The sequence below is a fragment of the Clupea harengus genome, chromosome 3 (assembly GCF_900700415.2).
Source record: "Clupea harengus chromosome 3, Ch_v2.0.2, whole genome shotgun sequence".
In the NCBI taxonomy this organism is placed as follows: Eukaryota; Metazoa; Chordata; class Actinopteri; order Clupeiformes; family Clupeidae; genus Clupea; species Clupea harengus.
Window position 1 is genome coordinate 28,274,403 of NC_045154.1, and position 14,210 is coordinate 28,288,612.

Below are 14,210 nucleotides of genomic sequence, written 5' to 3' on the forward strand. Positions count from 1 at the left end.
ATACAATGTAAACTTTGCTCAGCCGTTACAGGTATTTGGCCTACAGAAGCTTTGTAAGCTGGTGTTGGGGCTTTCTGGGCCAAAGAATCAGGGTGGTACTGCCCTCCTGCATGGTGCTACGAATACGAAGAGACGCTCCGTACGCTCAAGGATGGTACGTGGGGTTCAGACCTGCCCTTGATTGAACCTTGACACGTAGCCGGCTATCATTGTCAGGTTTTGTCAAACTGGGCAGAGAGATCCTCAGTGATGGGGATCTTCAGCACCTCATCCACATATGTGACCAGGTCCTGAAAAACCCTGTCAAAGATGAGGTCCAACAGTTTATCTACGTGGTCTGTAATAAAAAAAAAAAGATTGTACAGTTTTTGAATAATCCAACCCTGTTGCAATGTTGCACATTTATAATTTTTTGGTTTTTATATTATTATATCATAATTCTATTTATGATGATGGCCATTTAAAGACAACAGTTTGTTTGTATGTTATGTTTCGCTTGTTGTATAATGGCTGGCTGTACATTGTTTGACTTTTCAATAAAAGGCTTGTGACATTCACGGAAGGTTGGATCTGCTTTCACTGGTTTCTTGGACAGTCCTAACAATACAAAAACTGTATTTTAGTCATGCACAGATATATAGTATACATTGAATACAAAAATGATGATAAAAACATTGATTACAAAATACAATTTGTGCCATCAGTAACATACCAGAAAGAAACTCTATTAATGTTTTGGTAACTGCAGGTGAGTCTCTACGTTCTTGAGTATGCTCTACCCATAAAAGCTGCTAATACGTCGTTCATGAACAAATGAATGAACAAATAAGCGCCCATCTAACATGTATGACCCCGTCATTGACGTGTCGAAAGGAAATGGCTAATGGCCTTGAATCATATGTGCAGGGGGACTGTTGACACCCCTCTCCACCCCAATACAAAGCCTCTTTCAAAGGGAATGTTTTTTGGAAAATAACCATTGCACAGAAATCTTCATACTGTTTGCAGTGTACTTTATACCTATATATGCTAAACCCTCCACACAGCCTCTTATTTTACTGTCAGGTTATTTTAGTGTCGAAAATGTATCTCAAAGACCTTAAACTAACAAACTATTAAAAAGTAAAAAATACTTACATTTCCGTTGTACTGTGATGGAGAGTTGGCACATCCCACTTTCAAGCTCAATCTTTTTTTTTTTTTTTTTAAGATTTATTTTTGGGCTTTTTTATGCCTTTACATGGACAGGACAGTGAAGTGTTATGACAGGAAGTGAGGCGGAGAAGAGGAGGGAAATGACATCAAGCACTTGAACCTGTGTCCCCACGGGCAATGAAGACTGTAAATGGGGGGACTTATTGACTTGGGCCACCATGCCCCCCTCAAGCTCAATCTTGTGGAGAGTCCAGCCTTATACTGGCGCAGGTTGGCAAAACAGGCTGGTCAAATAAATCCATTTAGCTCTTGTGTCTTCTGAGGCTGGGGTTTAGTGTAGGTCTGTGCAGCCGACCACAGAACATCTTTCGTGCCGAATTTGCTTCATGGTGCTAGCTAGCTTATCCAAGGCTTGCAAGAACAAAATGGTGTACGTTCGCAAAGTTAGAATCTATCCTGTAGGTGGGTCGAGTGGGGGCGGTCCAAGGCCATGTAGAGAGACTACATACATGGCCATGGGTAGGTGAAATCCTATTAAGCGCCCATTGTGACTAAAGGCATCATTTCTGACATAGAGAAACCATAACACACCGCCTGGGTTGTTTTTTCCCAGCGTTTTTGGATTGATAGACATGCCAGATACCCAAATTAATGTAAAGAAGCACTTAAAAAGTGAAATATTCATAATATGTCCCCTTTAATTCTATCTACTTCTGCTGACAAAGTGTCACTTTGATGACAGTCTGTCCTCTTTTGTGACTGTGTGGATTGAGTGGGCCTATATTTAAGATCAGCAGTTTCCTATATGAAATAGAGCCTAGATAATCTTAGTTCATTTCAATGGATGAACAGCATCTGAATAGTGAAAGTGTCTGAATAGGGCTTAGCCTACTGAAATAAGTGTGTACATAAAACATTGATTGAACACTTTCAATTTTATTATGGCCTGTTCACATGATTTTCCACCTTTCCCAGCAGTAGCCTAGCTTATAACTTAATAAATAACTAAGTAAAATGGCTAAAAGGTTAGAGGTGTTATGCAGTTTCAGGATGCAAGGAGGTTGAGTAATTACAACTTATAAACTACAATTTACTCTTAAATCAAATGACACTTGAAAGTCATACTGCTGATTGCTCTTCACCTTTTTTATGTTTTCAAATAAAACATGTTGGTGTTGCCAATATATGACTTAAAAAAACCCACTTCTGGCATTTCAGACCGAAGACGATTTGAATCAGATTTCAGTTATGCTCATATTTCGACTGTAGTGTATCATTTGACATCATTTGATCTTGATCTTCCTGATCTTCCTGAGAATGCCAAAGCCAAAACATGATTAAAATGACCAATAAAATGAACAGAAGCTTGGCATTTGAATAGATATCACTGCGTCTAGGGCTTTGTGTTTCATATTGGCTGAGAAAATCTGCAGCCATTCTCTTAGAGTTCTCATTTCTTCTGCAAGAAAGTAGTCCTCCTTCTTCATTGAAAAGCAGGTCTACCGTCATTCCTCTCCCTCCGACATACTTCTGGGTGTTGGGTATTATCTCGTCCGGGTCGAATGTGTGATGAAACACCATAAGAAGTGTAGGCTTTGAGCCTTAAAGGTATAAAAGACATTTTTAACATATTACAATCTAAATGAATAAAACACAAGTTAAACCAGTTAATTGTGCTACTATAAACTATATGTATGTGCCCATCAGCATATAGATGAAAATGTAGCCTAAAGCCTCTTCATTAATGGCACTACCACAGTTAAAACATTGTCCGAATTTGAATAAAAGAGGGCATGTGAAGGATTTCTAGAGCATTCTACAGCATTTTCACATGGAAACAGGATGATTAACCTACTTGGAATCGCACTCAGTGCAGCCTCAACATCGGTTCCAGCTCGAGAGACGATTGGACAGAGGACCAAGATGACATCACATTCTCGTTCATTTCCAACTTGGGTCACACAAAGTCGTCTTTGGAGTTCGGTCTTGATCTCTTCAAGGTACCTCTCAGCATATCCAATGCCCTTGAAAAATACCTTAACCATCTTAGTAGACAGGAGAAATTAGACAGGAGAAATAGAAATTACCACCAGACATGTCTGAAATAGACATATAGGCATTTAAACATACTATAGGCTAATTCAAGAACATCCATTGGTGACTATTACCTTCATATTGGCCTACAATTTAACCTGAACAGGCTAACCCGAACCCTATGACAGAGAGGAGAATCAGTGTAGGTCTGTCCAGGTGATGGAGGCCTAATGTGTAATTCTGTTGTGAACGCTGTTCATTCATCTTTGCAGTTTTCTGCTTAGAAACTACTTTGAGCAAATGCACTCACACTTATCAGTCTCCCACATTTAGGCCGAGATGATGATTTAGGCAAGATGTAAACTATGCCCCTGTGCAACACTCTGGGCTCCTGCATTGGCACCCTGATTAAGGCTATTTTGAGGCAAGGCTCAAGACAGCCGCATACAGAATTATGTAGACGAGTTCGGCAACGAGTCATGGAATGCATCTGATGTTCTGAAACATCCTTTGACGGTGTCAACCGTTAAATAACGTATTTAGTTTAAAGCCGAACAATGGCAGAAACACCGCGTTTCAGAGCTATTTAAATTTACAGTGGCTAGATCGATATTACTACACCATTGAGTCATCATCTTTATCAGCTAACTACTTGCTATAAGCAGGGTAACGTTAGTTAGTTTTGCAACAGTTGCTAAGGAAAGAAAAGTCACGCTTTTAACCCACAGTGCCAAATTGTTGAAGACTTGTTAAATAGTGTGACAGTGTGTGTTACTGAATAGATATTGCTGTAGATTACGCGTGCACTGCGGCCTCCTGTTTGGAAGTGCAACGGGTTAACTCACAAATAAACACAATTAAATAACATTTTGCAAGGTAGAAACATGATATAAATACGAAAACGTACTGTTGTATCTAAGTAAAAGGAAAATCATTGCGAATCACATTTCCATAACCGCAAGATACGCTTGATGATGACAACGGATATGATTAGACTTATACTAAGGTGTTGTGTAGCCCAGCAGTATTCTAACTAAAATAACATATTTATAAACAACCAATCATGATATGTTCATCTCTCATGACACTCAAATAACATCCCAAACCTGAATGATGACCAAAAACAAATGGCGCAGCCCTACCTTTTACAGTTTGATAAACCCCAGAAGAGCTGTTATTCAGAGTGTGATGTAGTCCTAACCAGAATCCACAGCACAACTGTTGGTTTCAGTTTTGCCTGCTCTCAACCACTCTTGCTTGGGAAACTCAATGCGCGCTCCATTTATGACAAAGTCCGAATGCTAAAGGTTATGTGATAAAGAGAGTTGTAGAGTGATTAAATGAGCTGTTGTACAATTTGTAATGAACGCTAAATCAAGAAGAGTTTAAAATAAAATGACTATGCTACCGTACACACAGGCTGTAGCCATAATCATCATGCCAAGTGCAAATAGCAACTGATAAAGACACAAAACGAATTTTCAACATGTTAATTGTAGAAAGACTTTGTATTAACAAACTGCAAAATGAACAAAGGCTAAACGTTTTTAATAATTTAAGGCGGCTTAAGAAAAGTTCTGCCTGTGCGCCAGGTGGAACTGTGAGATATATTTTGCATAGGGCAGCCGGATACGGGAATGTCATTGGCTGTCAGTCTAACACTTGTCCAGCGGAACGCTAATCCATTTCCAGATTTCTGTACATTTTGCGACATAACATTCCGAAACACGAGCTTTCCTTGTTTGCTTACATCTTGAAGAACATAGTGCAGTGTTTTTCTCCCTCTGCAGGCAGCCATGAGTGTGTGTGTTTTAGAGGGGACTATTGATTAAAATCTTTCACTAAAAAACACCAGTTTGTGGAACATGAGTATACTTGAGTATACTAGCTAACCACACCGCTAGTGGTTGCAGTTTCTCATAGTTTCTGATGCAGTTCCACTGTGAAACTGGTGAGAGGCAAGGCAACAGATGATAAAGTAGAAGCCGTGTAGGTGGCTGCTGGAGTAGTACATGTACATTTTACTCACATGGGATGAATATCTTTACATGGACCAACTGCATTTGATTATAAGACAAACCACACAGTTCAAAATCCATGCTGTTTCTATACCTGAGAGGCTAAAAGTAGACCAGGCAAAAACCCAAAACAATGTGAACAGCTGTGGGAAAGAGAGGGAGAGATATGGAATCATGTTAAATAAAACTATAAGCGTTACACTAAATCTAGTCAAAATTACGTTTTCTGCAAGAAACTACAGGTAAGACACAACTGATGTGTTAATGTCTTATAAGAGGACAAATTGGTGTTGGAAGAAATCAAATGGAACTAAAAAGAAATGGGGAAACAACTGATTGACAGGCTGTGATTGTGTAATCATAAGGTTCCATAGGAGGAGGAAAATCTAGAAGCGTAAAAAGGCAAGACTCAAAGATATTTTACACAGTTGGCAAGATAAATCAGCTTAGCTTTCAAGCAAACTAAAGTTTGACAATTACATTTCCATTAGGGCCTCGTTAGCTATCAAGGTTGAGCGCGCCTAAAAACTGAAGACATTACCAATAGATGACATAGGTTCCGTGGAGCTAGCGACAAAAGCGGCAATATGGCGGCGAAAAGCGTCAAAATAAAAGTCCGCTTCATAGTTTTCTTCGAAAATCCAGTTTGGCGGATGTTTTGTAGTTTTACACTGCATATGGATTTTTGACATTTTAGTAGACTCATCTTGCAAATAACCATGGAATGTATTAGGTGAGGTTATGTGTCATGTTGAATGTTGTAATATGATTCATGATGTGTTAGGTGAGGCTATGTGTCATGTTGCGTGTTGTAATATGATTAATTATGTGTTAGATGACGTTATGTGTCATGTTGCATGTTGTAATATGATTAATGATGTGTTAGGTGAGGTTATATATCATGTTGCATGTTGTAATATGATTAATTATGTGTTAGATGAGGTTATGTGTCATGTTGCATGTTTTAATATTATAAATTGTGTGTAAGGTGAGGTTATGTGTCATGTTGCATGTTGTAATATTATTAATGATGTGTTAGGTGAGGTTATGTGTCATGTTGCATGTTGCATGTTGTAATATGATTAATGATATGTTAGGTGAGGTTATGTGTCATGTTGCATGTTGCATGTTGTAATATGATTAATGATGTGTTAGGTGAGGTTATGTGTCATGTTGCATGTTGCATGTTCCATGTTGTAATATGATTAATGATATGTTAGGTGAGGTCATGTTGCATGTTGCATGTTGCATGTTGTAATATGATTAATGATATGTTAGGTGAGGTCATGTTGCATGTTGTAATATGATTAATGATATGTTAGGTGAGGTCATGTTGCATGTTGTAATATGATTAATGATATGTTAGGTGAGGTCATGTTGCATGTTCCACATTTGGCGCCCTAGACTTCACCCCTGCGGTTCTCCTTGGCACGGTTCTCTTCTTCTTCTTTTCTCCTCTTTTTGTACTGCGCCCCGGATGGCTTCATAGTTCTGTAGTCTTTCCTCGACACTCGCTTCAACACACACTCGACCGATACCCATCAATGCGCTAGCATGTTCTGACAACACCTTAAAGCCGAGGTGATTCCCCTTCCTCTTTAGATTTTTGGCTCATTTTTCCCTTATGTTAGATTTTTTTTTTTTAATGTCAGAATATTGGTTGGAGATATAGAAGGGGTCGCAACCTCAATTCAACTTAAGTTGACTGCAAAACTTAGTTGATGGCCTATGGTTATCTCCACTTTTTTTTGTCTCAGCATTTCACTGTTGCTTGACTGAAATCTATTGCCCTTGGATTTTTGATTGAACCCTTTCATGGGACTCAGTGCTGAATCATTTTTCTGCTATTTTAACTGTATTCATTTTATTAAATAGAATGACTTCAGTTCAGAGTGAGAATGAGTAGTTTAGAAAAACAACTCAACTACAAGCCAGTCAACAAATCTCATTGTTATATGTACAGTAAAGTCAAACATTATACCACATTAATGTTGTCATATGTTTTATTAATTAATAATAATTGGAAATAAATTAAATGAAGTCAAATTAGATAACGAAAATTGAAATAACAGAAAGAAAAAATATTGATGTCTCATTTGAAAACATTCCTTCCTTTCTGACGTTGAGCCGTCGTCTTTCTGAACTGCTCACTGAAATATGAAAAGATTTTAGTATAAAAAACACACCAACTGGCATGGCTCTAAAATGAATATCTGAAATCTGAAAAAATCACCACTGAATACAGACCTCTTTAGTCCTTTGTGAATGCCGTTGCGTGTGATACTCTTCCATATCCTTTAAATTCTGCTGTTTTTCTCTGTATTCTGTCCTCCTCGTCTCAAATTCTTCCAGCTCCTTAGCCCTTATTTTCCTTTTTCTCAGCCCTTTCAGCCTCCCACTTTTTCCAGGAGTTCTCCATTTCTTGTCGTTTGTTCTCTGCCTCTAATAGTGTCCCCCTTTTTTGCTTCTCTCTCCAGGCTCGGGTCCGTGGTGTTTAAAAAAAACCCTAAACAAAGAAAATAAGGTTATTGGTTACACAAAACTGTTTCTCTCTTTTTAGAGATATGGCATTCCTTTGCAAACCAATGAATCAGGCATTAATGAAACGACATAAACATGTTGGGTATCTTACATGTAGGGTAAGTGCTGTCTCCCTCCTCCTCTTTTCTCATAATTGTCCATTACATTTTTTTCTGAAAGTAGTTTTTGGATTTTTCATTAACCCATCCAAACATCCTCTTCCTCACACTCTTGTCCTTCACACCACCACTCTGCCCCGTCTCATTGGGCTCTGTGCCGCCTGGAATGTCTTCCTGTGCCATGTCATCATCCGAGGGTAGTGAAGTGTTCTCAGCCTGTTCTTCATTCCTCTCCTCCTCCTCACTCACATCTGATGGGAGACTCTGGGCCTGAGAGGGATTCCTGCTGCCCTGGGCTACTTGCCCTTCTGTGCTCACCTGGGGTTCATCCTCCCCTCTATGTATCTCGTTCTTGTCAATCTCCTTTCTCTCAATCTCCCTTTGTCTTTCCAGTGCTTTCAGTTCATCGGTTTCAAGCTGTTTTTCTTTTTTGCCTGTTTCTCTTTTGCTCGTTTTGCTTCTCAGTCTCTTTATCTCTCTCCTTCTGTTACCTCAGCTCATTTTGTTCTACCATTTCAATGTTTTCCCTCTCTTTCTGCTTTTCTCTCTCTTTCTCCTCTCTCTGTTTCTGCAGGTGTCTCTGGAAGGCTTTTCCTCTCTGTTCGTTCTCCTTCGCCGTCTCCTCTGATTTCCTCTCCAGCTCTTTCTGCCTTTCATTCTCTTTCTGCCTATCCAGATCACTCAGAAGTGTCTCTGTCCCCGCTAGGACCTTTGTCCACTTTTTATCTTGGTCAGATTCAAACTCTTTTATGTTCCTTCATCGTGTCTACCCAGGCATTTCCTTCTGTCTCAATATTTGTCCTGGTTGCACTCTGTCTCTGTGTCTCTGTGTGTTGATTGATGCCCAGTGTCTTTGTATTACAGTAGTTTTCTCTGATGTGTTGATCTGATCTCTCCTTTCCTGCCTCTATCACAGGCTTTGTCTTGTCTTCTTGTATCGCATCTTTATCTTCCCTCCAGTGCCCCGTTACTGTCTTTGGCGTGAGCAGGGCTGCTTGCCTCTCTGAACCTCATGACGTGTGGTCAAGGTCAGTCTGATGAGTACTTTTCCACGGTCTACACGTTTGTGCATCCATGTCCCCCTTCCTCCCCCACTGTATGAATCCTTCCATGTTTTTTGTTTGCTTCTCCATCTCCAGGTTGTCTTCCAGCTTTCTCCTCACTCCCTTTGCACCTGCAACATCTTCAACGTCCCCTTTTCTTTCTGTCAGTCAGATTTCCGCTGCAACCTTTTGCCTCCCTCATCTCTTTGCCACCTTCCTTTTTCTTCTCATGTCATTATTTTGTATGTTCATCCAAACATCCCTCCATCTTTGGACTTTCTTCCCGCTTAGTGTCTCCCTTTGTGTTTCTTTCTCTCAGTCTGAGCATCTGAGGTTTTTGTTCATCCTCTTTCGTGTGACCAACTCCTTCTGTCTCGGCTCCACCATTTCCAGTTTGCGTTCCCTCTGTTTCTCAGTCTCTTGTGTCTTTTCCACTTACCACTTCTGGCGTTTCTCTCGGAGTTCCCGCCATCTTTCCTCAGTTGTCTTTTGCTCCTTTTCTTCAAGCCAGTCATCCAGCAATTCATCTTTCTCCATCTGTCTTGTAGCTTCTGTTTGGTCTTCCCCCCTTTGCCTCCTACTTGGGATTATTCTCTTTTTATTGTTTGTTTCTGTGCCAATACCTCCTAGCCAGTCATCCAGTTGTCCACATCTCTCCACCTGCTGCCCTTCCATTTCTCTTTCTCTCTTGTTGTTCATTACACCCATTCTTTCCTTCTGAATGGATAGTTGTTCATCTATAATTTGCTGTCCCTCTTGCAAACTCTCTCTCTTCTTTCTCACCACATTCTGCTTAATTTCTTCGAGCCAGTCCATTCCCTCATTTTCCAGGTTCTTAACCTCATTAATTCCCTGTTTATTCACCTCTGTCATTATTTGATCTTCAGCATCTTTCTTTCTCGCTGCATTTCTTCTTCTTGGGCTCAGCACCATACATTTGTTGTTTTCTGTCTGCTCTCCTTGATCGATATGTTTCCCCAGCTCTTGTCTACTCTCCTCTCTGCTTCGCTGATGTTTCTTCCCAATCTCACTCCATTTGTCCTCTCTTTTCGTTAGGCCCATATCTCCAAGCCAGTCATCCTCCAGTTGCTCATGTTTTCGTTCAGTTGCTGTCTTTCCTTCCATTAGCTTACTTGTACTTTGATTTATTTCACCCTCAATTGTTATATTACTTCCTGAATCCACAATTTTCTTCTCTTTTAGCTTGAATTCTCTCAACCATTCCATCCCTTGGATTGGTTTGTCCTTTTCTTCCACTGGTCTAACCACAGACTCTTCTGCTCTTTCTTTTGAGGTATTCTGCAGAAAAAGCTGTTCCTCTTGCTGAGTGATATCTATGTCTTTCTCTTCTTTTTGTCTCATTTCTCTCAACCAGTCCATCCCTTTGATAGTTGGCTTCCTCTGTTCTGCTGTTTTCTCTTCTTCCTCAGTATCTTTTTCTCTTTCATCTGCTAGTTTATGCTCCAGATTATTCTGTCCATCTTTCAAATCTAGCTCTGTATCTTTTCTTTTCTCTACTTTTTGCTTAATTTCTCTCATCCATTCTTTACCTTCGCCTATCACTTTATCCAGCTCTGTTTTTCTGGGTGTCTGCAGCTCACTTGTTCTTTTTACTTCTCTCTCAATCTCTCTTTGCTTTTCCATCTTCATCAGTTCTCCCTCTTTTGCTTTGTCCTGCTCTTCTCTCATGTTCAACAACTCCTGTTCTCGTTGCTGAGCCGTCTCTCTTTCTGCCTCTAGCTTTCTCTCCATCTCTCTTGTCCTCTCCCATTCCTTCTGACTTTTGTCCTCCAATTCCCTACATCTTTCCTCATGTCTCTTTCGCTCCATCTCTCTCTCCATCTCAAATTTCTGCTCCATTTTCTTAACCTTCTCATTCATCTCTTGCTGTCTCTCAAGTTCTCTTTGCTCATTTTCCAGCCTTCGCTCTGTGATCTCTACGTGTTCCCTCATAGTGCTCTTTCTGTCTCTCTCTCTCTGTATCTCTGATCCCATGTCTTGACATTCGTCCTTCACTTGCTCCAGCTCTCTCTGAATATCCAGGTGTCTCTGTCTTTCTTTTCCCATTGTTGTTTCTGTGTGTCTCAGTGCCTCCATTTTAGTTTTCTGCTGATGTTCAATCTGTCTCAACAATTCCTCCTCCCTTCTCTGAGCCATCACTTCCTCTCTCTCTATCTTACGTTCCATCTCCAGTATCTTTGCCTCCCACTCCTGTTGGCTTTTTCTTTCAAGCTCTCTTAGTATATCCTCGTTTTTCTTTCGCTCCACTTCACTTTCCTTAGCAAAGTTTTCCTCCATGTCCTTAAGCTGTTTCTCCAGCTGACGCTGCCCCTCTTCCCTCTCTGTCTCCATTCTTCTAATTCGTTCTTCTAGTTGTTTCCCCAGTGTTCTTTGTCTGTCATACAGCTCTTCTTCCATGTCTTTCCTTCTCTTTTTCTTCCTCTCTTCCAGACTCTCCATTTGCCTGGTCCAATCTTCCTCCAGCTCTCTCTCTCTATTCCTCTCTATCTCTCTCATTCTCTTTTGAAATCTTTCAGTGTCTCGCTGTCTCTCCATCTCTCTCAGTTTCTCCAGCTGAGCTATTTGGTATGTCTCTGCGAAGACTTCTCTATTTGCGTCCATCTTGAGGTTGCTTGTCTTGTCTCTGCTCATCTCACCGCTTTGTGGCATTGCCTGCCATCCACTTCTCTCCAAATTCCACTGAAATAGAAAATATGTCATGAAATTTAGTATGTTGTTTTTGCAGTCAAGAAAATATATAACTGACATACTCTACTAGCCATTTCTCCATTGCCATTTTGTATTGCTAATATTAAATGCCTATACAGTATTCTTGCCTTGTCTGTCTCACTCATGAGCTCGGTCTCCTGGTCTTGCTGTTCCTCGATCTCAAACTGACCATTTGCCTCCCGTTTTTGGAGCGTCTGCATCTCCTCAACCTCCTCCTCGGTCAGTCGCCAGGTCTGCTGACCTACTGTCTCTGCCCACCATTGCAGCACCCTCTCTTTCAGTGTTTGCAGCTCTTTTTCTCTCTCTTCTTCTCTTCGTCTCTTAATCTCCTGTTGCCTTGCTGCTTTTTGCAGCCTCTTCCGTTCTTTTTGTCTCTCCTCCTCCATCTTTCTCTGCTGCTCCCTTTGTCTCTCCTCTTTCTGGATCCTTCTCAGCTCCCTGCACCTCTCTTCCTCTCTCTGTCTCTCCCACTCCATGTTTCTCTGTTCAGTCCCCTGTTTGATGCAGCATCCACGCAGCGCTTTCTGGAAACTTCCCCAGCAGTTTGTGGACTCCCCATCACTGTCAGATAGGTGCTGCAGGGGAATGTCCACATGGTCGGCCATCTTGAGCCTTCCTCTGTTCCGCTGGTCCCATGCAGAATCATTGCTCTCCAGGATGTTTGGTTGTTGCCTGCCTCTGTTCAAGGCCTTACCCCGCTCGTTGTTCACGTTGTGGTATTGATTAATGTATGCATGTGTCGGGTCCTTTGGCCTCACAGCATAGGCATGTGCACGGCCCGCACCTCTGTTTTTGCCTCTTTTAGAGAGACTTGGGCTCATGCTGTGAATTGTTAAAACAAGAATCACAATGTTAAAATCCATCAAACAGAGCTTAACATTTAAATCTCATGTCATTCAAATACAGATTTTAAAACATGTGAAAGATAGCATTAGGGTTGTGTCACAGGGGCCCATACCTTGAAGTGGAGGTAGTACTACCGATCCGTTCACTCTCATCTTCATCTAATGCGACAGGATGTGTCAGGATTTGGTCGAAGGGTTTATCATCTGATCTTCCTCTCAGAGATCGATGGAATTCTTCAGGAAGTCGGTCATGGATCCTCAGCAGTGCTGACAGTATCCAATCTCTCATTTCCTGGCTCTGAGACAGCATATGAAAATGTGTTCAATATTGTTTACTTTAGGAACAAGAAAACATTTCTCTAATGCAATGCTAACATAGATTGCTAATTGCTCAATCTGGGACTTTACTTTACTTGAACTCATATGTTGTGTTATAATAGAATATACTGAATGGTATTTGTATTTGAACATGTTCACACATCCTGCACATGTTACCAGCCAAGACAACTAAGGATTTATCTTTTTCCTCCAGGAGTCATTTTGCAAAAGTTCCACATGAATCTATGCTCCTTAAGCCTCCTGGGCATGTCTATCGTGTTATCCAGCCTAAATGACATTTTACTGTGAGATTTATGAAGATGTAACAGAACCTGGTCACCTGAGCTACATTTCCCATCTTCTTTGCTCTACTACAGCTGATGGAACCAATCACCTAGATTTGAACTCCTAGTTAATCAGGTATGTGTTGATAACAGCAGCAAACTGTGCCGTGGTCCCCCGAACCCCTTGGTAAGAAAATGGCTTCATATATATATATATATTATTTAACTATGTGAATACTAGCCTATATAGCACACATGTTTTTACTATTTACCCAATCCATACGGTTCAGAATACTCTGTCTAGGCATTTCTGTGGAGGCCTATGATGACTAATCAATCAATAGGTTACATATTTATGGATAAAAGCTTTTATAGACCACTAAAATGTATGCTGAGGTGAAAAAAAAAAAATTATGCAACACGTACCTGTAAGGAGTCAAAGGGCTCCGATCAGATTAGGTTGTATATGATACTCAGCTGCAAATAAAGTGTCTTGTCCGGTCAGGCTTGACATCCAAATGAATGTTTCACTTTGATAGATTCATGTTGGGTTCTCTTTTACCATGGTAACCATTATGTGATCTCTCACTATTACGTCATATGTGTCGCTGTCATTTGGAATCATAGCAGCCTTTTAACGTCACCCAAATTATTATGTTCTAATGTAGGCCATGGACAGTGAAATCAGAGAGGATTAAACCAGAACATTTTAAAAATCTTTGGTGAAATGCAGAAATGTGGTCTCAAAGACAGTGTCAAGCGAAATATTATAGGCCTAATATTGGTTATTGTTGTTACAAAGCTATCAATTTAATTATATTTTGGAAATGTGTGTTCGTATTTCATGTATCGCAGAGGCTTACCAGCAGAAATAATAATAATAGTAACTTTTACCTTGGGAGCCTTCTACTAGCTTACCATAAACTTCTCCTGTTTCGCGGCTGATACTTTAATAGATTTGGATATGGTTAATAAATTCCAGGTATTGCCAACCTTTTATGTGATTTTCTTAATATCCACGTCCAGCTACACTAAAGATGATGGTTGTCTGAGTGGACCTGAAGTGGATTTTGGTCGGCACATCTTGATATGCTTGCTATCTGGAGAAAACGTTTGTGCTATGACGCATTGCGATTTAAAATGT

At 40.4% G+C, this 14,210-nt stretch overlaps 1 protein-coding gene and 1 long non-coding RNA gene across 3 annotated transcripts; both read right to left on the minus strand.

Moving 5' to 3' along the window:
* Positions 1–2,071: 2,071 nt before the first annotated feature.
* LOC116220047 lies at positions 2,072–4,955 on the minus strand. Of its 2 annotated transcripts, none has more exons than XR_004163433.2 (3): positions 4,940–4,955; positions 3,011–3,200; positions 2,072–2,756 (listed from the first exon to the last, which is right to left on the minus strand). It is a non-coding gene; the product is annotated as an uncharacterized LOC116220047 (long non-coding RNA). The 2 variants fall into 2 exon arrangements; XR_004163432.2 differs by lacking the exon at positions 4,940–4,955 and adding an exon at positions 4,332–4,419.
* A 4,173-nt stretch (positions 4,956–9,128) lies between these two features.
* On the minus strand, positions 9,129–11,627 carry LOC116220046 (trichohyalin-like). The gene has a single exon (XM_031565261.2). The coding sequence runs from the start codon at positions 11,608–11,610 to the stop codon at positions 9,325–9,327; it is 2,286 nt and encodes a 761-aa protein (XP_031421121.2). The 5' UTR covers positions 11,611–11,627; the 3' UTR covers positions 9,129–9,324.
* Positions 11,628–14,210: the final 2,583 nt, after the last annotated feature.